Source organism: Gekko japonicus, unplaced genomic scaffold, assembly GCF_001447785.1.
Source record: "Gekko japonicus isolate JY-2015 unplaced genomic scaffold, Gekko_japonicus_V1.1 scaffold732, whole genome shotgun sequence".
NCBI classification, from domain to species: Eukaryota; Metazoa; Chordata; class Lepidosauria; order Squamata; family Gekkonidae; genus Gekko; species Gekko japonicus.
Window position 1 is genome coordinate 507,330 of NW_015159732.1, and position 26,436 is coordinate 533,765.

Here is a 26,436-nt window from a genome sequence, read left to right on the forward strand (position 1 = left end):
AGTGCACCGCCCCTCCCGAAGTGTCCCCAGGTTGCTAAAGTTTGAGAACAACTTTGAGAACTTTTTTTCACCCCTCACCATCACTCCCAATTTCTTCCATAACACATTTAGTATTTTTAGTTGAGATTTCAGGGTCAATTCTAAAAGATGATTAAACAAGAAATGAAACTACCTACGTGGATAAATCTGTATTCTGCTTTAGCTCTTTCACCTGGCAGGGATGCACGTCAAATGGTACTCCTTGTTTTTCCTTTTTCTGTGTATATGTCCATATCTCATTTTCTTTACTACTCCAATGGGACAGGAGTGTCTTCAAGACAGCTCCAACTGGGACTTTAGAGTCAGTTTCCCTTGCGTCACTCTATGTTGCAAGACTTCTCTCTCTCTCCCCTTCAAACCTACTCACTACAATTATGGCAGGATCAGCCTTGCCCACCCTACTCCAGTTTCTCTTTTCCTATTCCTTCCTGAAGAAGAGCTTTGTGCAAATCAAAAGCTTGCTAGTATACCCTACAAAATGAGTCTGAAAAACAAACAAATGCAGGATAAAATCTTAATCCTCTGGGAATCCCTCAGCACCTTAGCAACCCAAGTCATCTTTTCAGAAACTCAGGCAAGATTTACAAGCAGAATTTTAAAGAACTTATCAGTAGTAGCAGAAAACACTGTTCATGTTAAGTTTATTACAAACTTCATGTTACACACAACCCACTCCCAATTCTGTGACCCACTTCTCATCTGCCTGCTATCCCTAAATGCTACTTCTTAATAAATACTTGCTTTCAGCCCATCCATTGTGAAAGCAGAGCCCCTGGATTGCAATCAAGTTCTTGAGACATTCTTCTTTCAAGGAATTTCCTTTGCTCTAAGAGAATGAGGCAACTTCCTTTACCAACACAATATACTTGAATATTTTTAAAGCGACAGGCATTCTGGTCTTTGTCAGGCTTCTAAGTCACCTCCATGCTCTGCTTTGACCAGTAAGCAGAAAACTAGAAGAAGCAGTTTAGGATGCATACATGCACCATGTTAATATACTTTGGTACAAATTAGGAAGAGTTTGAGCATCCCTTGGAGATAAGGCAGGTTATTACCCCACACCAATAACCTAAAAGCAATCTAAATACACTACATGTTTTATTCTAGGTTCTGAAAACTGAAGTATTCAGGTGGCCCATTTATGCTTCAGTGCGCAGGCAGCGCTCATGGAGAAGGCTGTTCCGTACATTCACTCATTTTGTAAGCAGAGCTGCACCCTCCACTGAAGTAACTGGAAAGCACTGGCAGGCTGGGAAGCTATGTGCAAGCATCATGAAGAACCCCCCCCCCCCGAAAACACTAGACAAAACAAAAAACCCCCACCTTTAAACCCCCCCTCTCCAGAAATCACTAGACAAAACAAAAACCCCACACCTTTCTTCAGGAAGACACTATGTTAATTGTAATCAGCCACACTATTCTGCATTGCAGGTTCAACTGAAGAGGTATAATGGGCATCTATGGCAGGGCTCTACAGTATATATTCTGCACTAGTACTCCATTTCAAATGCTGGATATTTAATTAAGAGGGCACTGTATACATTTTTAATGACAACATTTAGTGCTCATAGAGCTCTTTGAGCTCTGAGTCTACTTTACAATTATGAATGATTAATTTTTTAAAAAGCCTTTTTCCCATGCTGATTAGTAATATTGCTGAAGTTGCCAGAATTTTCTTTCTGTCATCTTCAAGAAAAAGGAGGAAAACTGCATAGCACATGTGGTTTAGACTTTCAAGAGTCAAAATGTCGGTTAGTGAAGTCAGAGAGGATGTTAATCCCTTGTTTTGTTTCTAGTATTTCCCAGTTTACCCTCCCTCATTAGTAAAGTTTCTTGTTTAAAAGCTAATACAAGTGTTCTGCTGCATTTATTACCTCTGCTTTTACATGGAAATCCCTAACAAAAACAGATCCCTTTCAATACCCGACACACAAACTGCATTCAGATAGCCATGGGATGTATTCAGACAACCTTGTTCCTCATAAGGAGATAAGTAATGAAATGTCACGAAATTGCCACCATTTGTACACACAGTTGTAACAGATGTTCCAGATTACATTGATATCAGTCTGCTGTTCTGCCCTCTTTACCTGTCAAAGTTCTCCCCTGCTCCAGCTGTTTTCTTGCTTCTTTTTGTTTTGGTTTGTTTTTGTGAAGAACAAAAATGCAGTCTTGGTACAGATCTCTGTGGTGTATGGATATTCTTTGTGCTCCTGTTTTACCATGTTCTCAGGATAAGGTGTTTTGGCACATCAAAAAGTAGCCCAAGTAGTCAATCTGTGGCCCCGTTCACATGGAGCATCTGCCACGCTAAAGAGACGGATGATAGGCGGATTTTCCGGGCGCGATCACACCGCAACATCTGGGAAGCGTAGTGCTCCCGTGGCTAGCCCGTGGCTTCCCACCGAGGATGCACGTTAAAAAACTAGTACCTCCAAGGTACTAGTAAATGTTTGCCACGGGCTGCCTCCAGACGCCGTGGTGTGATTGCGCCAGCGCGCAGCATTCCCCTCCGGTCCCTCGTTTACCTGCCGGCGCCGAGGGAAGGACCCATGGTGTGCCGCCGGTGCATCTAGAAAACCCTTTCCAGGCCTACTTTGGCCTTTGTGGGCAACTCACTGGGGTCAGTCCTGACTAGAGTTGGCAGATCCAGGTTGGGAAATTCCTGGAGATTTTGTGGTGGAGTCAATGGAAGCCAGAGTTTGGGGAAGGGAGAGGCCTCAGCTGAATAGAATCCCATAGTGTCCACCCTCCAAAGCCGTTATTTTCTCCAGGGGGCATACCAGGTAATCTCTTCAGGCTCCACCTGGAGGTTGGCTACCCTAGATCTGGCAGCGTCCTCTGGGCAACTTAATGACACCTGACTGGCATGACTTTAGGATGCCTGGCTGCTTGCTCCTGATCACCAACAGCAGCCCCCCAAGACAGTCAGTGTGGCGCAGCAGTCAGTGCTGCAGAGCAGGGTCTGCCAGACCCAGGTTATTGCTGTTGAAGCTGAGTGGTGATTTCAGGCCAGTCACAGACTTTCAGCCTAACTTACCTCACAGGGTTGTTGTGCAGATCAAAAGGGGGAGAGGAGAATGATGTAAGCACCATTGGTTCCCACTGCGGAGAAAGACTGTACTTTTCCTGCTGGGGAACCATTGTTGCCAATCTTCAGGTGAGGACTGGAGATCACTCAGAATTACAACTGCTCTCCAGATGGCAGAAATCAGTTCCCCTGCTGAGGTGGTGCAGGGTCTGCTAGACCCAGGCTCTTGTTGTGGATACTCATTGGGTGATTTCAGACCATCACAGACTTTCAGCCTAACCCACCTCACAGGGTTGTTGTGCAGATCAAAAGGGGGAGAGAATGATGTGAGCTGCTTTGATCCCCACTGCGGAGAAAGACTACTTTTCCTAGGTAGAGGCTGCAGGAAGCAGGGAGGAGTTGGAAACCTGAGGTCAGAAGGGCAGATAATGGAGAGGGTGAGGTTTGAAGGGGGGATGGGACCTCAGACAGGTACAATGCCATAGACTCCACCCTCCAAAACAGCCATTTTCTCCTGGGGAACCATTGCTGCATTGCCCAGGTGAGGGCTGGAGATCACTCAGATTTACAACTGCTCTTCAGATGGCAGACATCAGTTCCCCTGGAGAAAATGTTGGATTTTGCGTCATTATACCCTGCTGAGGTCACCACAGCAAACTGACACTGAGTGCCCAAGGCTGGGACACCCACCCAGAGACTCTTTCTAGAGTTCATTGTATTACAATGGGCCTTATTCTTATCTCTGAATATAATTATTCTGTTTTGGCCATGGACTCTTCTGAACATTCCACACGCTCCCAAATTAGTTGACTCCCTGATCTGTCACTCAGAAGCTGTCCCTATCCACTGGCTGCATTGCCTGAGTCTCGCCTCCAATATTCTAAACAGTTTGCTGTTCCTCTCCCCCCAATAGCCAGTCAGAGCACAGAGGTCATTTGCATATGTGGCCTGATTGGCCTTTGCCTCTAACATTCTAAACGGTTTGTTGTTGCTGTTGGGAGTCACTGAATGTGTCCTGAGGTAAAATACATATCCCAATCTTCCCTTAAATGGTCTATGGAGTTGCCAATCTCCCTGTGGGGCCTGGAGATCTCCCAGAAATCACCATGTTCTCCAGCCACAGCACATCATTTCCCCTACACAAAATTTCCCAGCTATTACAATGGCTGCTTTGGGCAGTGGACTCTACCCTGCTGAAGTCCCTCTGCACCCCAAGCCCTGCCCTCCCCAGGCTCTACCCCTCAAATCTACAGGTCTGGCCCTCCCCTTAATATTGCCAGCCTCCAGGCAGCACTGATCTCCATGATCAGTTCTCCTGGAGAAAATGGCTGTTTTGGGCAATGGACTCTATGGATTTATACCCTGCTGAGGTCCCTCCACACCCCAAACCCTGCCCTCCCCAGGCTCTACCCCTCAAATCTACAGATATTTCCCCACCCAGAGTTGGCAACCCTGTAACTGGCTATGGAACTGCTTTCCAGACCCTTCGAACCCAGAAAATATGGCATAAGAGAAGGTGCTTTTCTACCTTAGCTGCCACTGCATAACCCCAAATCAACATAAGTCAGGGGTGGAGGGAACTATGCCTGTTACCATGAGGCTGTCCTCCCTACTACCCATTTGGGGCAGCAAAATGACTTGAGACAGCCCTCTTTATAGCTAAGCAGAAGGAAATAAACATGGCTTGCCTCCCTCTATTTTCCCCTTACCTCTGCCGCCCCACCAGCAACAGCCAGGACACTCACCTGGAGCTTCCTTCGAGAGCTCGTTGTATTTCTTCCACAATGGGCCTTACTCCTAGTTAATATATAAAAGCCAAGGCATGCTGGTGATGACTCACCTACGCTCCCACTGGCTACTGGGGAAGCTGCCTTGGTGCCTATTGGCCCGTCCCAACGGCTGGTCCATTCTTATACCCCCACGTTTGATGCATTGCACCTTGGATGTTGTATTTCTCAACTGGCCTTACTGCAGCCATAGCAAAGGGAATTAGAACTACAGCTCCCAAGCTAGGAGTCCCAAGAGACTGTGAGGCATTGGCAGGGAGTCAGTTGAAGTGTTAATAAGTTAAACTGTTAAACGGGAATTGGAGGGAAAGGAAAGGCCTGGACATCTCCCTGAATTACAGATGATCTCCACACTACAGAGATCTGTTCCCACAGAGAAAACGCTTGCTTTGGAGAGTGAGCTCTATGGCAGTATACTTCACTGAATTTCTTCAACAAACCTGGCCCTCCCCTTATTGCCAACCTCCAGGTGGCACCTGGAGATCTCCAGCTATTACAACTGATCTGCAGATGACCAAGATCAGCTCTCCAGGAGAAAATGGCTGCTTTGAGCAGTGGACTCTATGGCATTATATCCTACTGAGATCCCTCCCCACCCCAAAGCCTGCCCTCCCCAGGCTCTACCCCTATAATCTACAGGTATTTCCCAACCAAGAGTTGGCAAAGCCGTACCTGGCTACGGAAATGCTTTCTAGACCCTTGGAACCCAGAAAACATGGTATAAGAGGAGATGCTTTCCTACCTTAGCTGTCACTGCACAGCCCCCAAACAACACAATTTATAATTGACTTGTTTTAGATGATTTTATGTGGATTTTAATTGTTATTTATGCGTTAATCAGTATAAGCCGCCCTGAGTCTGTTTTTGTGGGGAGGGCGGGATACAAATTAAACAAACAAGTCAGGGGTGGAGGGAACCATACCTGTTACAATGTGGCTCTCCTCCCATACTACCCACTTGGGGCAGCAAAATGACTTGAGACAGCCCTGCCTTATAGCTAAGCAGAAGGAAATAAACATGGCTCGCCTCCCTCTGTTTTCCACTTCCCTCTGCTACTCCACCAGCCACAGCCAGGATACACACCTGTCTCCTCTTTCTAGAGCTCATTGTATTTCTTCCCACAACGGGTCTTAGTTTAACATAAATCAGTAAAGAACAGTCACAAGTAGATCTGAAAGTTTCTCTTCTGTCCTGCATTATTCTTAGGGTTGCCAGGTGAGGCTGATAAGCTGGTGGGGGGCTTACCAGGAAGTTCTGGGAGAGGGGAGGGAAGAAACACAACTGAACTCTTGAGGCAAGTTCTGAGTGACCTGCTGCTGCATTTAAAGGGATAGTGTTCCTTTTAAATGCCTTCCCTCTATTGGAAGGAATGGAACCTTCTTTTGGGGCTCATAGATTTAGATCCTCTGGTCCAATCTTTTTTAAACTTGAGGGATTTTTGAGGAGAGGCACCGGCAACTATGATGAAATTTTGGTGCCTCTACCTCAAAACACACACACACCCCGAGCCCCATGGACTGATTGTCCATTATACCCTATGGGGACTGGCCTCCATAGGGTATAATGGAACACCCAGTGGCCATCCACCCCTGCTTTCTGGTAGCCCTGAAGCAAGGGTAGGACTCCAAACTGGGGGACCCCCTGTCCCCAACTGGGGATTGGCAACCTTAATTCAATTCAAATAACATTTCTTGGCATAACAGGCAACCTTAATTCTTAAGGGAGGGGAGTGAGCCATCATGCTTTAGCAACAGAAATATTCTTTCTTCTCCCCTCAGTTTCCAATAGTTTTCACCCTTTTAAAAACAATACAATGGGGGAGGGGAGAGAGCTTCTTTTGGCAGAGGTGGAGAAGAAGTGTTTCCAAAACAGAAAGCCAAATTTTGGGTTAGCGCTAATCTCTATCTTGAATATTCTTCTTTAAAACTAGATCTGAAGGAAATGAAACTTAGGCCCCTGTTTTCACACAGCTTTTGTATTCCATTTTAGTAGCCAGTTGCTAATGTATTTTTTGTGTCATTTCAGACAGAACTGTTTTAGCAACTGGCTGCTAACAGATTTTATTTACCTTTTCATACAATGTTGCTTGCATCCAGTTAGCAAAGCAGGGTTGAGCTGTTTTTGAGGTAAACAGCTTTCTTCCATTTTCAACTCTTCTTTGAGCTTCTGAAATGCTGGAGTCTGCTGTTTAAAATGTCTGCAGCACTTTTAATAGTGCCGCTTCCCCCCACCCCGCCGCCCTTTTTTGCAGTCTTTCTTGGAATTTGGGGGGAGGGATTGTTCTAAGTTGAGTGCTATAGTGCTAGACCAATATAGCGCTTCAGTGCTGTAGCAGGACCATTGAGGCGTCTTCCTGCTATTTTGGCCTAGTACTATAGTGCTCAATTTAAAATGACATCCCCCCCCAAAGTCTGAGAAAGACCACATGGCAAAAAAGGGCAGGGGGGGAAAGGGGGTATTCTTTGAAATAACCAGAGTGTTTCAGAGACGGCTCATCATTAATGGAATGAAATCCACTGTATGAAACCCCCATCCCTGTATCACTTTATTTGGAACCAGGCTAACAACAGGTAACATCTGGTTTAGAACAGTAACAAGAAGGGGGACCCGTGATACTAGCGGGGGGAGGAGCTCCACGCGGAGGAGGAGGAAGCAGCCATAGGTAAGCCTTCCCCCCCTGGCACCAACGGCGAGGCCCATGAGGCTCTCACCGGGTCCGCCAAGCCTTCTCATCCCCAGCACCAACAGCAAGGCCCACTGGCCCGCTAAGCCTTTTCCTCTGCCCCCCGCACCAATGGCGAGGCCCGTGTGGCTCCCAGCCATCGGGCCCGCCAAGTTTTCTCCCCCCCCCCTGCGTCATCCCCAGCACCAACAGCAAGGCCCACATGGCTCCCAGCCACCGGCCCGCTAAGCCTTCTCCCCCGCCCCTCGGCACCAACGGCGAGGCCCGTGTGGCTCTCGCCAGGTCCGCCAAGCCTTCTCTTCCCTAGCACCAATGGTGGAGCCCGCCAAGCCTTCTCCCCCCCTGCACCAATGGCGAAGCCCGTGTGGCTCCCACCGGGCCCGCCAAGCCTTCTCCCCCACCCCCCAGTTCCCTCTGCACATATGCAAGGAATGCTCTTTTACTTTTGGGGGGATTTAAGTATCCTCCCTATAGTTTTTTATAGACTGCAGATTTTTCTGCACATCTGGGGATTGCCCCAAATGTGCAGGAAAATCTCTTTGCCCCCTAGGTCCCCCCGATGTGTGGATTTAGATATCCGCACACAGGGGGCGCCTTGGATATTGGTATATAGATATGAAAGGGGCCTTAGAATATGTCTCTCAACTGTTGCTCTCCACACCATCACAGGAACTGACATGAATTCAATAAAGGAAAGCCCTAACTTTATATTCATTCATTAAAACTCTTTATCTTGCTTCCTCCAAAGACTCAAGGTGGCTAACAACAAAACCAGAAAAAAATATACCTACCAGTAAGAAAGCATTGACATTATGTTATAAGATACTGGCCTGTAGGGGAGAATTCTGGGAAGATGGCTGCCACTTGGTATCACTCAGGCTGAATGTTTCTCACTCCAATGGCTGGGCATATCTGGGAACATGATCCCTTGAGCACGAGCCTCAGGGTTCTTGGCCCTTAGCCCATAGCTCACAGCCTGTGACCTTGAAAGTCTACCCAGTGGACACCAGCCCAGGATGTGTTGCATGTTTTTATACTGTGTCTTACAGACAACTGTTTCAATTGTATTTTTGTAAGCCACTTTTGGTCCACATTGGGACCTGTTCCTCCCATGGTAAAAAGGTAGTATGAATAGAGGAAAATACAATAACAATACCTGGCAGGCACCTGAAACCTGGCTCCTTATTTGCTGCAAATATATACAGAAGGGATTCAAATATATTAATTATATCGCAGCAAGAGAATTAAGCATAACCCATGGCAGAGGTTTGTACATAGGTCACCTGTTTAACCATTGTATTCCCCCCACGCTGGTATTGTGGTTTGAATAATCAGCCATTTCACTTGCTCTAACTACTCATGACTTTGAGCTAGTGTGCCACTATCAAGGGACAAGCACAATATAAAACTCCACACTGTATTATCAGAATAACACAGTTCCAAGGAGGTGATTCACTAACCAATTAATTGGTATATAAACTATGAGAAAAAGATCCAGTATCACCCCCTCATTTTGAATGTGTTAAGTTTCCAACCAGTTTCAGCTCCGAGAACATAAACTGTAGAACATCACAAACTATTTCATTCATTGAATGAGAAGCACCCCCCAAAAAAAACCCCCAAAACCCCTCTTTCCTCTACTAATTTCATCTAACAACCTTTAGGCCTATTTTATACTTTGAGATACTTGTCACACCATTTGGGCTAGTGTCCCATGCTAATGCCTCAACTGCATGATTTAGCACAAAAGGGCCATGTATGATTTGGCATATAAAAACCTACCAAAGAACCTCAAGCCCACATATTTCATTTTAGTATGTTATGGATTTATATATTTTAATAAAATACCATCAGAAGCACAACTCCTCCCTATCTTTTCAAGGGCAACAACACATAACACTGTTAAATTCTAGCAACAATTTCATTATTACAAAAGTATTAGCAGGGAAGTATAACACACTGCAACTCTATTAAGATTTGCAATCTTTTACTGTTAAGGAGCCAAGCTACATCAATATACAAAGTATGAGATCAACAAAGAAACAGTATAAGAAAGCCCATTTGTGTAACTGAAACTATACAACTTAGCATTATGGATGAGTTGACATGTTTGTTAATAATCTATAAACTTCTTACAGCCCAAACACTGGTTGTGGTGAGTCCTTTATTAGGAAGTGGCTCACATGAGGTCTCACAATAGGTCATCAATACACACAGGAACAGCTGCATAGCTCACGTTGGATTACTGGCAACTATTCACTTCTATCATTTCCATTCCTGTAAAGGACCTCTAAGAAGCCCTTAGTTCCATAAAATAATCTTTGGTTGCTATTCCTTAAACCTACTGCTTATGACCTTAACTTAAACATTTCATTTTCTTTGTAAAGAGCTATGTTGTTTCTGTACTGAGCCACTTTTGCCTCTAGATCCATTGATTGCAGCAGACCCCTGGTATAAAGGGAAGCTAACGGGGGTTGAAATTATGCAGTAGTTATTATTGTTAAGTGCACTACCAATGAAATAAAACAGTGGGCAATACTTGAAGAAATTATATAGGGATGTCAAATGACAAGACAAATGGTAAAAACAAATCACAAGAATGGATTAAAAAGGGGAAAATGTTTATGCCACTCTTCCTATGCAGAAGAAACAAATATATTTATCAGGAATAGAATACCAACCAATGCATGATAGTACAAACTATACTATGTCATTATGGATTTCGAAAAGACAGAGTACTGGCAGGGCCACTGTCTGTTGTGTCTTTGTCTGGGAAACTAAGGTCCAAATCCTCGTAAAGCCCTCTGACTAGCCTTTGAGTTACTGTCTCTCAATCTAACTGCCAGGTCTGCTGCAAGGAAGAAAGGAATAATAAAAATGAAAGCAACATTTCCAAAACAGGAAACAAGAGACTGCCCTCTTTGCCTCATGAACCACCTCACGCTTCTGTAACATGAAGCAAAAAATAATGTTTTATAGAGGGCAAAATGACTTCCACCATTGCTCCCACTACACTAGAATAGCTAAAATGGGTTGACTGAGAGAGCTCCAATTCTTATTTCTTTCTGAACCTTACCTTTATGGCCTTTCATAACTGTTTTGCCAGTATTTTGTGGTGCAACTAGGTGAGTGAACTCAAAAGGCATTTAAAAAGTCTCTTCTAGCTGCGGCCAAATAAAAGCCAAATAATATCGGCTTTTATTTAGGCATGGCTATTTCAGCAGCTGAATAAATACCTGGAAAAAATGATGTTATTTTTCAGGTATTTATTTGGCTCGGTATATACTGAGCGATACTCCTAGCGATGGCAGCAAATATAGATTTACCCTCAATCCTATAGAACAGGCATATGTATCAGATTTTGAAAGCAAGAGAGATGCCTCTGTGCCTTACATCTCTGCAATTTTCTCTGAACCAGAGATACTTTTATAAACCCATGCTGAGAGTAAGAGAAGAGATAAATGTGATGGAAAGATAAGTCACATGCAAGGGAAGGGTCTTGCATACATCACAAGCATCTCTCTCTTGCTTCTAACTTGTTTTTGCTACTGCAGATCCAGAACTATTATTGCCTGTAATTTGACCCTACTGTCTGAGATTTCTTTTTCTCCACCCGGATTTTTTTTACATACAGCTCAGCACAGAAATGAAATTTCCCTGTTGAAGCAACTATTTTGCTTTGCTTTTTTTGCAAACCAGCCCAGCAGGCAAAAATCAGATGAGGCTGTCCAATTTCTGTTTAGACTGGCAAAGTTAAGATGCAACACATCATGTATTCCTAATATGCATGGAAGGGCTACTGCAGTCTTGAAAATAGCAACTTTTTGTTGCCCAGGGTGCGTAAGAATTGCCTCTGGGTAAGCCAGCAAGATAGCCCGTGTGTGTGTTCATTAGCCCTGATATTCTAGATGGGACTTGGAAGGCTGATTCTTTTCCCACTTAGAAAGGATGAAGGAGGGGGGACCAGAACCCTATATATACACACTTTCTCTGCTAAGAAGACGCTCTGCTCCAAAGGCTGCATGTTGGGTTACATGGATAGAAGGGGAAAGTAGAGAAAACAGTCACACATCACTGCTTCTGGGACTGGGCAAATGCTGCAGAACAGATTTCCGTCTCCTTCCCTCTGCTAGACAAAGACTGAACAGCCTGCAAGTCCCAGTGTGTCTTTGAGTGGACTGGCTGGGCTCATGGTTTCTCTCACCCACTAACAAATGGAAAAGGAACAAAAGAAAAAGAGTTTGTAGTTCTACTTGGGAGCAAGAGTCAGACAGGATCAGTCCAGCCAGGCCCTGTCTGGCAAACACAGCAATGTTCTCTCTCTCTCTCTGGCAGAGGGAAAGGGGGGGGGGGAATCTAAGCCTGCACTTCAGTCTCCATAGCAATGCTGTAATTCTTTTGCCTTTACAGACTTTTGCTCTAAGGCTTGGTCTACACGTGCAGCAGAATAAGGTGTTAACAAGCAGAAGAGTGTGGAGGTGACAGAATGGATTGCTCCACTTCAAACTGCAGGTGAAGGATTACATTTTCCTCCCCAAAGTTCCCCTATGGTAGTAATGCCCTGTAAGTGTTAAGTAACACCCTGACAAAATAGGTTTGATGGCTGAGAGTAACACAATATAATTAATGGAGAGAAACTTCCCATCTATTATGTGGAAAGACGCAAAATAGTAATCAGTACATGAGCCTCTGAAAGGAGAGATAATAAACAAGAGCCATGGAATCAGCTGAAAGAAAACACCATATGAATCTACCAAGTCAGGTTGCAATGAAGGGGGAAAAGGTAAAATGTGAATGAGCCATAGTGTAGCCATGGCTGTGAAGACCGAGTAAAGAACTGAGGGGAACGTTTGACCCAGTGATGTGCCAGCACTGTTATCTGTGTTTTAGCTGAAGTCTCCAAAAGTCTGCATTCCTCGCCTCATGCGGCAAACTAACCTTTAACACAGATCCTCTGTCAAAGCAGTCCACAGATCCTGTTTTACAGTAGCCCACAGTTTGTGTTGTGCTTGTACCATACCACAGATAAGGTAGTTGTATTTTTTAAAAGTATGTTCAGAAAGAAGTATAGATTGCTTTTTTATTGGTTTAGATTTGGTACAGTATTGAGTTGGTTGTCACTGTGTAACTGGTGCAACAGTTCTGCAAGATCCTGATATCAATTTGCATAGATACACTTATACTTTTGTCTGTAAAGCTGTCAATGTCTTGAACTTTTATAAGGACACTTTCCTTGACCATGGTCAACTGAATAAAGACTTTGCTTCTTCTGAACATAGCTTTACTTATGTGGACCCCTTCCACTGAACCCAAATTTCTCCAGCAGTAGTAACGAACAGATTTATAGGGGCTCGGTCTACTCTGACTCACAGTGGCTTTTGAAGGTTTCCAACAGAAGTCTTCCCAACCGCTATAACCTCAGATAGTTTACAAATAGAAAAATGGGCTTGAATAAGGGACTTCTGCATTAAGAATATGTGCTTTACCTGTGAACAACAGGCCTTCCCCAAAACACTACTTGTAGAGCGCTGTCCTGCTTCACGGTAGGGCACCTAAACCAATATATTCCCTTGCGTCAGAAGCAGAGAGCAGGTGCATTGCCAAAAGCTGTCTGTGGAGCAAGCTGTATGTGACAAAGCTTTGAAGGCAGAAGGCAGAGAGGCATTTTTTTGGCAGAAGAAAATATTTGCTGGTTTCTGTAACTCATTAAAAGAAAAAGCGAAATGGATTGTGAGGATCTTTACACAATATTTTTCATTTTTAAGTGTCAGACATGCACAGGATGGGGGAAATATTCCAGTTCCTGAGTGCCATCTGTCACAAACAGTAAGCTTCAGCTAAAGAAATGTCAATTTTGTATTGCTTTCTTTAATTGCCATTCTAAGTCTGGTAAGGTTGTTCCAAGCTCCATTCTGAGGCTAGGCCAAAAATGCCTCACTCCCTGTGTTTGTCAGCAGACCTGCTATGTGGAATGTCCAATGTTCTTCTTGTGCCTAACAATCTCAACTGCAACCTAGAAATCTTAGCTACTTTAAATGATAGGCTAGTAGTATATATGCTAGGGAGCTTCCGGCAGTTTCCTAGAAAACCTTAAATTCATTGTCAATCTGCCTCCTTCAAATGGACGGTCCAGCCATTCACTGAAGATTTATTTAGAAATCATGTCTCTGGGTACTAAGGTACAATCCCAAGGACTATGGCTGCCAGCTCTGAGTTGGGAAATACCTGAAGATTTTGGAGGTGCAGCATGAAGGTGATATTTTAAGGGGAAAGGAATTCAGTATAATGCCACAGAGTCCAACTTCCTAAGCAGCCATTTTCTCCAGGTGAAGTAATCTGTCATTTGGATATCAGATGAATTAGCAGGAGATCTCTAGACACCACCTGGAGGTTGGAAACCCTTCCAAGGGCACTTTCCAGGAAGTCAGTCCCACAGAATAACACTGGACTTACTTCTGAGTACACTTGCTTAGGATCACTCCCTAAATGTTTTTCTATTGTACAACTCATTGATTATTTAGCTACTAGGAGTAAGGTCCGTTGTGGAAGAAATACAACGAGCTCTAGAAGGAAGCTCCAGGTGAGTGTCCTGGCTGTGGCTGGTGGGACGGCAGAGGGAAAGGGAAAATAGAGGGAGGCAAGCCATGTTTATTTCCTTCTGCTTAGCTATAAGGAGGGCTGTCTCAAGTCATTTGGCTGCCCCAAGTGGGTAGTAGGGAGGACAGCCTCATGGTAACAGGCATGGTTCCCTCCACCCCTGACTTATGTTGATTTGGGGTTATGCAGTGGCAGCTAAGGTAGAAAAGCACCTCCTCCTATGCCATGTCTTCTGGGTTCCAAGGGTCTGGAAAGCGGTTCCATAGCCAGTTACAGGGTTGCCAACTCTGGGTTGGGAAATACCTGTAGATTTGAGGGGTAGAGTCTGCGGAGGGCAGGGTTTGGGGTGCTGAGGAACCTCAGCAGGGTATAATTCCATAGAGTCCATTGCCCAAAACAGCCATTTTCTCCAGGAGAACTGATCTTGGAGATCTCCAGGTGCTGCCTGGAGGCTGGCAATACTAAGGGGAGGGCCAGCCCTGTAGATTTGAGGGGTAGAGCCTGGCGAGGGAAGAAGTGGGGAGGGACCTCAGCAGGGTATAATGCCATAGAGTCCACTGGCCAAAGCAGCCATTGTCTCCAGGAGAACTGATCTTGGTCATCTGGACATCAGTTGTAATAGCTGGAGATCTCCAGGTGACGCCTGGAGGTTGGCTTATGTTAATTCGGGGGTATGCAGTGGCAGAGAAGGTAGAAAAGCACCTCTTCCTATGCCATGTTTTCTGGGTTCCAAGGGTCTGGAAAGTGGTTCCATACCCAATTACACAGTTGCCAACTCTTTGGAGGCATGTTTGGTCCAACTTACATAATAGCAACCTTGGTAGGTGCTTTCTAAAGCTTAGGAGACCTGGCCCATATAGAAACTGAATAAAGTTTGCCTGTTAAGAAATTGCAATGAGACTTCCTATAGTGGCTTTTTGTTCCTGAGGAAAGACCAGAAGTCCGAAACACTGAACAATACCTAGGAGAAGTGTTGATATTTATTCCAGACTTCATTGTTTCCCTTTGAGAAATTTCTATTCTGGACTTTGTTCTTTCCCTTTGGGATATTGTGGACTTTTGTATTTTCCTATGATGGATTACATTTGTTGAATTACCTTTGTGTTGAAGTCTCTTTTTGTTAACTTTGGTGCGGGTTTGTGCAGTACACAGTTGTTATTTGCTGGTTTTTTTGGCCATTGTTTACTGTGGACTGTATTATTGTTGTTGTTGGCAGCAGTGAAAAAGGCAAACTCTGTATGTTAGGGGTTATTAGGAAAGAAACTGAATATAAACTGTCTGGTATTATAATGCCTCTATATAGATCTATGATGTGGCCTCATTTGGAATACTGTGTAGTTTTGGCCTTCTTATCTCAAAATAGTCATTGCAGAGCTGGAAAAAAGTACAGAGGCCCCGTTCACATGGAGCATTTGCCGCGCTAAAGATATGGATGATAGGCGGATTTTCCAGGCATGATCGCACCGCAACATCTGGGAAATGTAGTGCGCCCGTGGCTAACCCATGGCTTTGTGCCGAAGATACTGAGTAAAAAAATTGTACTTATGATGTACTAGTTTCTGGAAGACACAGGGCAAGGGCAGGTGTTTGATTGCGTCCCGTCCTAGTCCCGTCGCAAACCGGTTAGTTTTTTAAAAAGTCTACATAGGATGCACACAAACAATCATGCGCATGCTCACCTTTTGGTGAGAAAAAAATATTCCCATTTGCCACAGAAGCGGCGCCTTGTGATTGCTGATGTGATCGCACCGCACCGCTTCTTTGCTGCGCTGCAGGATAGCCGTGTGATCGGCACCTCACGCCCTAACCACAGGACCTCGACGGGACGTGTGATTGGGCGGCCGCACGTTATTTTGCTCCGGGCCAAACAGCCACGCTTCCCCCCCGCATTTTCCGGCCCGTGCGACCGGGGCCAGAAGAGGGCAACCAAAATAATTAGGGGGTTGGAGCACCTTCCCTATGAAGAAAGGCTGAAGAGCCTGGGACTTGTCAGTTTAGAAAAGACACTATGGGGGAACATGACAGAGGTTTATAAAATTATGCATGGGATGGAGAGAGTTGACAAAGAGACATTTTTTTCTCTCTCCCAAAATATTAGAACTTGAGGGTATCCAATGAAGCTGATGGGCAGTAATTTAGGATAAAGAAAACACTACTTTACACAGAGAGAGATTAAAAAGTAGAATTCATATCTAGAGGACATAGTGATGACCACAGGCATAGACAGTTTTAAAAGGGGATTAGATAGATTCATGGAGGGTAGCTAGTGGCTACTAGCCAGAGTGACTAAAGAGAATCTCCAGATTCAGAGACAGACACTCTCTGAATCTAGTGTCAGGAGACAACATCAGGAGAAGGCCTAGGCCTCTGGCCTGTCGTTGGCCCTCCAGAGGAACTAGTTGGACACTGTGTGAGACAGGATGCCGGACTAGATGGACCACTGGTATAATCCAGCAGGACTCTTCTTATGTTCCGAGGGACGGGATGTTGTGCATAACATTTTTTTCAATCATTGTTTATGTGTAAATTCAATATGCATATAACACAATACTTTTACGTTGCTATCATATTTTTCTTTTTTTATGAAATGTAGATATTTATTTGAAAAAGAAAGAAACTGCAACATTTCCTAGGAAACAACTAAACCTGTTCTTTTGACAAGACGAATTCATGGACCATCAATTGTTATTCACTACAATGACTCTACAGTCATTTTTCGAACCAGAATACACCTGAGTTGCCTGGGAGGGGAACAAGGAGTGGAAGAGGAGCCCTTGACCTTCTTGCAGGTATTCCAGGAGCATCTGGTTGGCCATTATGTGAAACAGGATGCCAGATTAGATGGACCACTGCCATGTCCTAGCAGAGCTGCACCTCTCTTATTTTAGAAGTCACTCCTATTAAGATTAGTCAGAGCAAACAAAAAGTGAGCTTCTCACGTTTTGAACTGTCTCTTAATCTAATTTGGTGAACAAGAGATACCTGTGACTCTTGCTTAAGAGTATGGTAATCAATCAAGAGTAACTGCTGATCACAGTATACAGAAAGTTGATTATTTCCTGGAAGCTCATTTATTTAAATTTCAATTTGTAATCTGAAAAGTTCTCATGTACTCTGTATCTGAAACAAAAGAGCTTGGTGTTAAACTCTGCAAAATACTGAAAATAAATTCCATATATAATGCTTTGATTAAAGCCTACTGCCTCATTTAAATCACCAGAGTCACACTTTTCTAAGGCCACTGAAGTCAATAGGTTTAGAAGGCTGTACCTCTGTTTAGGAATGCAGTGCAAGAGATTTTACCCATACGTTTCCCTGCAATGTACACAGATCAGGAGAACAACCTCCCTTCCTTTCCAACAATGCTAACACTATGCAATTGTAGAAAGGTGGTAATCCCTTACAAACCCTTTACAACATTTCAGGGGTTGCCAAGGGAGTGAAAACTACTCAGTCTTGTAATAGTTCTCTTTTCATCCAGGGTTGAGAGTTGGTGTAAGGTCTGCCTTCCTTCCAGCTGTGCAGTTCTGAAAGCTCTCTTTGTGGGGAACACATTTGGCTCTTTCTCCACACACAGGATTTAGAACAGCAACTCAGCACTAAATTCAGAAACCACAAAATTGAAAAAGACATTCCAGCATTTCTAAGTAGCACAAAAGTGAAAAGGATGCCCCAGCACTACTAGCCAGTCCTCTAAAATATATCAGGGTATTTTAAGAATTGCATTTAGTTATCTCCGTATGTAGTCCCTGGCTACCATTCTATGTACATTTGTTTCTGTAATGCCCATTGATCTCAACACATTTTAGTCCTAAGCCACTGAGAAGAGGTTATCTGCTAAGGCTTGTTCATCCTCTTCACACCTTAAATGCCACTAGTAGAAATGTAGAAAAAGCAGCACACCTCTCCCAGGGGTACTTGTGCACTAACCACAATCCACTATGTGCCACCCTCTTGTTTCCTCGCTTAACGTTGTCTGCTTGGAGTCTATGAGACGCTGATCCTTTTTAATAGCTGCTCCCACCTTGTGGAATGGGCTCTTGGAGGAGATGAGGAGGTGCTTCCTTGGAAGTTTTCGGAAGGTGCTGTTATAGCAGCAGCTACCATTTTATTTGCTAGGGATTGCAATGGGCTCAAGGATGCAGACATTTTCGTGGGAGATGGACTAATGGGGTTTTACTGTATTGTACATGTTTTAAATCTGCAACACGTGAGCTATCCTGAGATGCAAAAGAAAGGCAGAGTTTACGTATTTTAATAAACACACAAATAAAATATTTTCAAATTCTATATGGAGAACAACAGAGCAGGAGACAAACATGTCCATTTGACTTGTTCTTAATGAAAGCCGTCGCAAAATTAACATTTTTAAGAGAAAAAGACATCGATTTAGAGAATAAGAGACATGTAAGCACCAGCTCTGCATACAAAACCCACTTCAAGGGTGATGCAAGTATGGAGTTTTGTCCAGTGTGGTGTTTTGGTTTTTTTTTCTTGAAACCAGTTACTTCTTACTCATCTGCATTCTTGACCAAGTTTTCACTACATGAGCACGAAATGAAACAGCTTTTGTTTTTTAACAGGATGGATGCAGTGCTGCCTCGACTCCTACTCTTCCCCCACCCATTCTGTACGCATACACTTATGACCTTAACCAGATGGCTTCGCTTTTCCATGCATGCTGCTTTTTTGCAACTTCAGAGGCCAAAGCTCTATGCAGCTGTCTACGTGATTTCTGGTCTGCTTCCTTGTTTGAAATATTGTTGATGAAGCATGCAGACACCCCCGTGTTTTTCCTTTTGCTCTCTTTAACACCAGATGTGCTTTTACAAAAAACAAGTGATTTAATAAATGCTATTTAAAATATACATTTATCATAATAACTGGAGCTTGTTCACTTAAGAGTCTGATGCAGCCATATATTATTATTACGTTTCCATTGTTCTTCTCCTTTTAAGAACTCTGGGTTGCACACATGGCTGTTATCCTGTCCTACAGACAACAGCCCCCACCCCACCCTGTGAGGGCGTTCAGGCTGAACATAAGTGAACGGTCAAAGTCTCATGGCTGTGTGAAGAACTGAACCCAGGTCTGTTAGGCCTGGACCCCTCCTCCCTTGGAAGGATGAGCTTTGTACCTATAGAGAGGTGGCAGAAGAAACATTCCCTCTCTTAGCATCTCACAGGATCACTCATTCAAGACTCTTCCCTGGTCTGCAAACAAGTGATCAAAAGAGATCCTACAGTCAAAATGGAATGTGTGCCATCGAATACTGATCAGAGAGAGGACAGTCTGAAAAACTGATCTTAAGGTGCAAAACTCTGGTTTTTGGCAGTTCTCTTCCCTCGTTAAATCCATCAATGTCAAAGACTGATTTCTCAAAAAGGACAGTAAATCTAACCAACATTCCTACCTTGCCTGACATTTCCCTGCCTGGCCATCCGAAGTAAATACCTAGTAAAACCACTTTAATCCCATAATCCTTTGTGTGATAGTTGTCTTGTCCTAGCAATTAGGGGTCACCAAACACAATAGACATTTCACATAAATGTAACATTGCACTTGCAACTCCTAGGAATGTTATGAAATTTCCTGGTTCAGACAACATTGTTTCATCCACACCATCACAGCATTGTTCTAGGAGCAATCACATCATGCTCCAAGGGGTATAACCAGACACACGTTGTTCAATAATGTGTGTATGTCTCTGGACGTTCACTAACCCCCACTGAAAAAGTTGGGCACCCTCCTTGGCGTGAGACGCTGGTTCGTTTTGCTCCTTCTCCTTCTTGGATCTTTGTTCCTTGGATGAAGTAAATACCTAGTAAAACCACTTTAATCCCATAATCCTTTGTGTGATAGTTGTCTTGTCCTAGCAATTAGGGGTCACCAAACACAATAGACATTTCACATAAATGTAACATTGCACTTGCAACTCCTAGGAATGTTATGAAATTTCCTGGTTCAGACAACATTGTTTCATCCACACCATCACAGCATTGTTCTAGGAGCAATCACATCATGCTCCAAGGGGTATAACCAAGACATACGTTGTTCAATAATGTGTGTATGTATCTGGACGTTCACTAACCCCCACCGAAAAGGTTGGGCACCCTCCTTGGCGTGAGGCGCTGGTTCATTTTGCTCATTCTCCTTCTTGGATCTTTGTTCCTTGGATAGGTAAATATAGTCCCATAACATAAGTTTCCTTCTTTATCTCTATAAAGCTACCATCTTTATTTCTGAACTTGTATGTGTGTTCATATATAGTGCTTTTCATGTAATAAGTTTTAAATTTATTTTTTAAATTCTCTTTAATAAAAACCATGTCATTAATCACAGGCTGGTTCATTTTGAGAGTTCTACTGAGGGAAAAATCCCCGTAAACAAAGGTGGAGATCCTGCTTATTACCCCCTCTCACATTGTTTGGGTTTCCTCGCTAATTCCCCAACAAACTCAGGAGACCTTCACAACCACTTTGGGTAACAGGTCTCCCCAGTTCATGCATGCAACCACCAACCCACGATGCCAACTAGCTCTCTAAAACCCAAAAGGTTTAACTCTCTTATTCTGCCAGGCTCGGGCCTGTCACAAAAAAAGAAGTATGTTTTGTTTTTATTTATTTAAAACACTTATTAGCCACCTTTCTACTTTATAGGAACTCAAGGCATGGAACTGAAGTCCCACTGAGAACTGTCTTGTTAGGTACATACAATTTTAACTGAGAGTAAGAGAAACAAGATGTTCCACAAATACAATTGTTTCTGAATTCAGTGGGAGTTAAAACAGCATGCCCTTAGACCAATTTGCGACCACAGTACAGAAATATTTGATGAGTACTAACCAGAGTACAAAAGATGCATTGGCATTGTGCTATCCTTGTCATCTGTTCCACAGGGTATTCCCCAAGGCAGAGCTTACAGGATACGAGAGGATCAAGCACCAAGTCCCAAGTAGGCCTGTATCTTGCTGTCGTCATTGCAGAATAATCTGAAAGCGTTAAAAAGAAGCATATGAGGCAGAAGGTTTTCTGAAAGATCATGAGTCAGTCACAATTCAGATCAGTATCATGCAAGAGGGGAAGAAGGGATTTAACCTTTCAAGGCCGACTTGGTTTTGCTAATCAAACCTGGACTCTCTATCCTGTTATTACTGTTTGAAACGAAGAAGATACAGGTTTTAGAAGGGCATATCTTTTCTCCCCATTATTGAAACCTCTTAACAGCAGCATGGAAACAAGCAGAATTTCAAGAATTAAATCCTCTCTTCCCTTTCTCTATTCCTTCAATCTGAATCACAGCTCTGCATGCAATTTGTTTTTTATGGACTGACTGAGGCTCATGATCTTCATTGCGTCTATTTTGGCCTGAGGACAGAGTCATCGAATTCTATTCAGTCTGCCAGTGGAAAAAATTCCTTACCTGCTCTGGCAACACAAAATTATACACTCCCAGTATATCCAGAATTATCCCAGTGTCCCATAACAGTCAAAGAAAGGGGCTATGAGTATCCTTCTGGTCCTAAATAAGCATAACATAACTTACTTCCCGGGGGGGGGGTATGGTGGGAAGAATGGTTGCAGCTACTCTTACAAGGAGATTCAGGAAAGCCCTAGTATGGGGGGAAGGGTAGAATTTATTCTGTCTGCACAACACTAAGCTTTACTGCTTGAGCCTGCAAACAGTGGTATTAACAGCACAGGCACCCAGTATTAGGCAGGACATTTGCTGTATTCATCAATACTTTTGAGCACAATGAAACACCTGATATACAATTTACTTCTGTGATACAAGACTCACTTACCTTAAAGTGGGAATTGCAAAAATAAATTTAATGAATAAATTTAGCATCAGGGGGTATTCCCTACAGGGACCAAAATAGAGGAACAAACAGAAAGAGTCTTTTGAAAAAGGCAAGCGTCAGGGAGGGACACTTATTGGAAAGGCATGGAGTATACTGTAGCTTGTTCTGTTTAACAACCTATCAGTCTAACAGGCTGTACTTTCACTGGACTGTAACACCTTACACTCATTTGCTGACTTCTTCACTTATGACATACCCTTCTCTAACTCTTCCTTCACTACCTACTCTGCTCCCCTTGATAGCCCATTTGATCAGATACAGTTTCACAGCTGGGATCTGCTGCAACAGAGATATGATGGTCCTTTCAGCCTCCAATAACCTAAAACCAAGTTTGTCATAAAGGGCCTGAACTCACAAAACTGCCTTATACCAAGTCAGAACATTGGTCCATCAAGGTCAGTACAATCTAATCAGACCACCAGTGGCTCTCCAGGATTTTTTAGGCAGAAGTGTTTCATATCATCTGATTCTTGTAACTGGAGATGCTGAGTACTGAATTTGGGACCTTTGACATGCAGAGCCAATGCTCTGCCACTGAACCACAATCTCAGCCCCTAAGTCTGAGCACACTAGGGCTGAGTTAAACAGTATATCACACTACCATGCAAAAATCAGTTAGACATCGGCCCGTAGCTATGATGGGGCATCTCAGGGCCACACCCCTTAATTTGAAGCCAAGCCCCACAGGTTTCTGTTCCTGCACCACACACTGCCTGCCCATGATCAGCCTGTAGGGGGGAGCCCACAGCAAGCCCCAGCAGCGAGCCCGCAGCCAGCCCACTGCCATGTAATTTTATCAGTCTTTCATTAGGATTTCTGATCCAGTCTGATATCCAAACTAACCCAGCAGACCAGGTAAAGTCTCAAATGACTTACCTGGGTATGAAGAAGCTCTGGTATGGGGAATAGTGCCCTGCCCTATAATGTGACAAGAACCACAGTTGTAAAGGTCTCATATGTAGATGTGTGTGGGGTGAAACCACTGTAGTAGAGGCCATATACCCCAAGAGTTCTAAAATGTTACGTGCTGGCTGAAGGTATTTTGTCTTAAATTCATTGGCCAGGTTAACAATATTCTGGACCCTGTCCAGAGGAAGAAAGCCCTTCCCTTGTGTCAAGTCCAGTACAGAGCCAATAAACTGGACTCTCTGGTAAGGTACCGACTGGACTTTTTCTAATAAATTAGTAAACTCAGGTCCTGACAAACAGAGAGTACAAGGAAACACTGTTGGTACAAGTCCTCCCCGGATTCCACCACAATCAGCCAGTCGTCAAAGAAGGGGAAAATATCACACCCTTTCAACCGCAAAAATGCTACTACTGGGGCCATGCATTTTGAAAACACCCTGGGTGCTGGGAGAACAGTGTACTGGAACACACACCACTGCAGTGGAAGTGAAGGAACCTGCAGAACTCTGGGGGAACAGATATATGAAAGTAGGCATCCTTTAGATCAAGAACCATAAACCATGAATTAGGCTTTAATGACTGTAACAACAATGAAATGGAAACCATATGAAATTTCAAAAGTTTCAAAAACACATTAAGGCCTCTCAAGCCTAGTATGGGCCTAATCCCCCCCCCACCTCCTTCTGAACAACAAACATCCTGGAGAAAGACCTCTCCACTTGATGGTTAGTGGTGACTTGTTCAATCATGCCCTTTTCTAGCAGACCCTGCAGGGCCTGATTCAATCCCATTTGAGCTTGGGCACTCTTACCCTGGTGAGGGGAGGAGGGAGGGACAGAAACAAACTCTTAACAGTAACAGTAACCTAGCCAAGTATTTGTGGATGACCTTGTGCTAATATTACAAGAACCGTCACAATCTATGCCACACCTATTAAAGTTCTAATCAAACAGAACCCAACTGTGAAAATAGAATTATGGGCCTAAAAGTTAAAGGTGAAGAATTTAAAGTACAAGTATTTGTGGATGACCTTGCGCTAATATTACAAGAACTGTCACAATCTATGCCACACCTATTAAAGTTACTCTATGATTATGGGCAATTAGCAATATTTAGGATCAACCCCAAGAAAACAAAAATAATGATAAAAAACTGTACTCCAGAAGAAAGTCAACAACTACAAAAGATATCAGGGTTCGAAGTTCAGAAGAAGATAAAATACCTAGGAGTATACATTACAAATAGATGTAGTTCACTATTCAAAAATAATTATTTAAAACTTCTCACCAAAATTAAAAGGGAAAAATGGAAGGATATGCAACTCTCTCTATTGGGAAAGATTGTGGTGCTTAAAATGAATGTATTGGCAAGAATACTGTTTCTTTTCCAAACTATACCTATACTGAAAAACCAATCATACTTTAAAGATTTAGAAAAGCTCACTCAAAAATTTATTTGGCAACAAAAAAGACCAAGAGTCAAACTAAAAGCACTACAGGATAGGAAAGATCGCAGAGGGCTTGCACTTCCGAAATGGCATTCTTACTACCAGGCTGCAGCGATGACCTGGATTAGAGAATGGATCACTCTACAAAATACCAGACTTTTTAAATTAGAGGGTCATAATTTGCTATTGGGCTGGCATGCCTTTTTGTGGTATACTAAACCAAGACATACACACATGTTTTAGACAACATACTCTCAGAGATGCATTATTGAAAACTTGGCTAGAGATTAAAAGATCTTTCCATACTAAAATTCCAAAATGGGTTGCTCCTTTGGAAGCATTCACTAATCCTAATTTGTTGACTAAAAATCTAATGGGAAGATATGAAGACTTACTAGATACTAAGAATGAACTTAAAACCCAGAATGCGTTACAGACACAAGACTTGACCCTATCATGGTGGGAAAGGAATCAATTAGAATCCAGATATACTAAAGACAGAGTGGTTTTTATGAAAAACAGATTGAGCGAGATAAAATTTTATTAACCACAGAAGACAATCTCATTAAAAAACCGTACACAGTTCTATTAAATTTTAAGATGTACAATGAAGTGGTGAAGGCCCCCATGATTGCCTGGACCCAAAATTTTGGTTATAACATTGAGTTAGACAAATGGAACAGAACTTGGAAAACTACTATCAAATATCTTAAAGGAAACTTCTACAAGATGCTCTACAGATGGTATTTTACACCCGACAGTTTAGCTAAATATTATCCAAACATGTCCAACTTTTGGGGGCTGTGTTGGTTCCCTTGATGGCACCGTTTGTGTAGGGACTCAGGACCTGTTCACTCCATTATGCCTTTGGTACCTTTGCATATCTATATATCCTCTGGTAAGGGTGCCACTGATGGCAACCATAGGGGTGCTGTCTATATGTTAAAGAGTTAGAGAGGAGGGCCCCCACTGACTTTGCTGTCTGTTTCTCTTGATCATAGTCGGTCTCTTCTGACTTAGGGGAAAAGAGCGTGGAGCTGTCAAAAAGTACCGTAAGTCCTCCAGCTTCTGTTTAGTCTTGTTTGGCAATAGCTGTCCTCATAGTGCATGCAGCAGCACCTGCTGAATGCCTCCCGGCATTTATTTGTTGTTTCAGTATGGGAAAGACAGGTTGCTTACCTGTAACTGGTGATCTTCGAGTGGTCATCTGTGCATTCACACCCTTGGGAATACTCTGCCTCGCCTGTACCCTCCCCGTCGTTCTCCGACTCCGGCCTGGGATTTGGCTTTAGTTTTGCGTTTTTTGATGGGAAAACCCTTCGAACCACTGGCCACTTGCTCTCTAAAGTTGTTATCGCTCAAGACTGCGTTTTTGGTGGCCATTACTTCTGCTCGTCGGGTCAGTGAGTTGTCTGCTTTAAGGTGTGATCCACCATACTTGATTTTTTCCCCTCATGGGGTGTCGTTGTCTTTGGACATCTCCTTCTTACCGAAAGTCGTTTCGGAGTTTCATCTACGTTCAGATATAGTTCTTCGAGTGGTCATCCCGTCTCCTGCCAATGAAGAGGAACGGAAATTGCACTCTCTGGATGTTAAGAGGGCGTTGCTGTTCTATTTGGGCAGGACCAAGTCTTTTCGTCAGTCTCCAGCCTTGTTTGTTGCTCACAGTATGCCCTCCCTAGGGAAGAAGATCTCTTCCCAGACGCTGTCCAGGTGGATTGTGGAAGTAATCAAGCTATGTTACGCTTTGGCTAAGAGACCTCTTCCAGGTCAACTTCGCGCCCACTCTACAAGGGCGGTGGCGGCTTCCACAGCTTTCCTGAGAGGGATGCCATTGGAGGACATCTGCAACGCTGCGACTTGGGCTACTCCGCTCACCTTCGTGAAGCATTATGCCCTTGATGTCCGGTCTACTCGTCGTGTGGCGTTGGGTCGGTCTATCTTGCAGACGGCGCAGGTGTAGGGCCTCGGCCCCTCCTCCAGGTAAGAGTTATTGCTTGCTATTCTCCCAAGGGTGTGATGCGGGCCCGTTGGAAGGACAGCCCTGGTTCTGGAGTGAGAACCCTCGGTTTCCTCGGG

At 43.7% G+C, this 26,436-nt stretch overlaps 1 protein-coding gene across 3 annotated transcripts in view; it reads right to left on the reverse strand.

The window, feature by feature from the left end:
- The window catches only part of RNF144A (ring finger protein 144A), a 93,981-nt gene that overhangs the window by 21,685 nt on the left and 45,860 nt on the right, over window positions 1-26,436 (reverse strand). Inside the window, exons 1-2 of one of the 3 annotated variants that reach the window (XM_015429056.1) lie at window positions 21,268-21,426; window positions 20,983-21,128 (exon numbers count right to left, since the gene is read on the reverse strand). In XM_015429056.1, coding sequence (XP_015284542.1) covers window positions 20,983-21,117 — 135 coding nt within the window. In that variant the 5' untranslated portion in view covers window positions 21,118-21,128; window positions 21,268-21,426. Of the gene's footprint in view, window positions 1-20,982; window positions 21,129-21,234; window positions 21,427-26,436 lie in introns of those variants that run through there. The other 2 variants (XM_015429048.1, XM_015429043.1) reach the window with 2 other exon arrangements.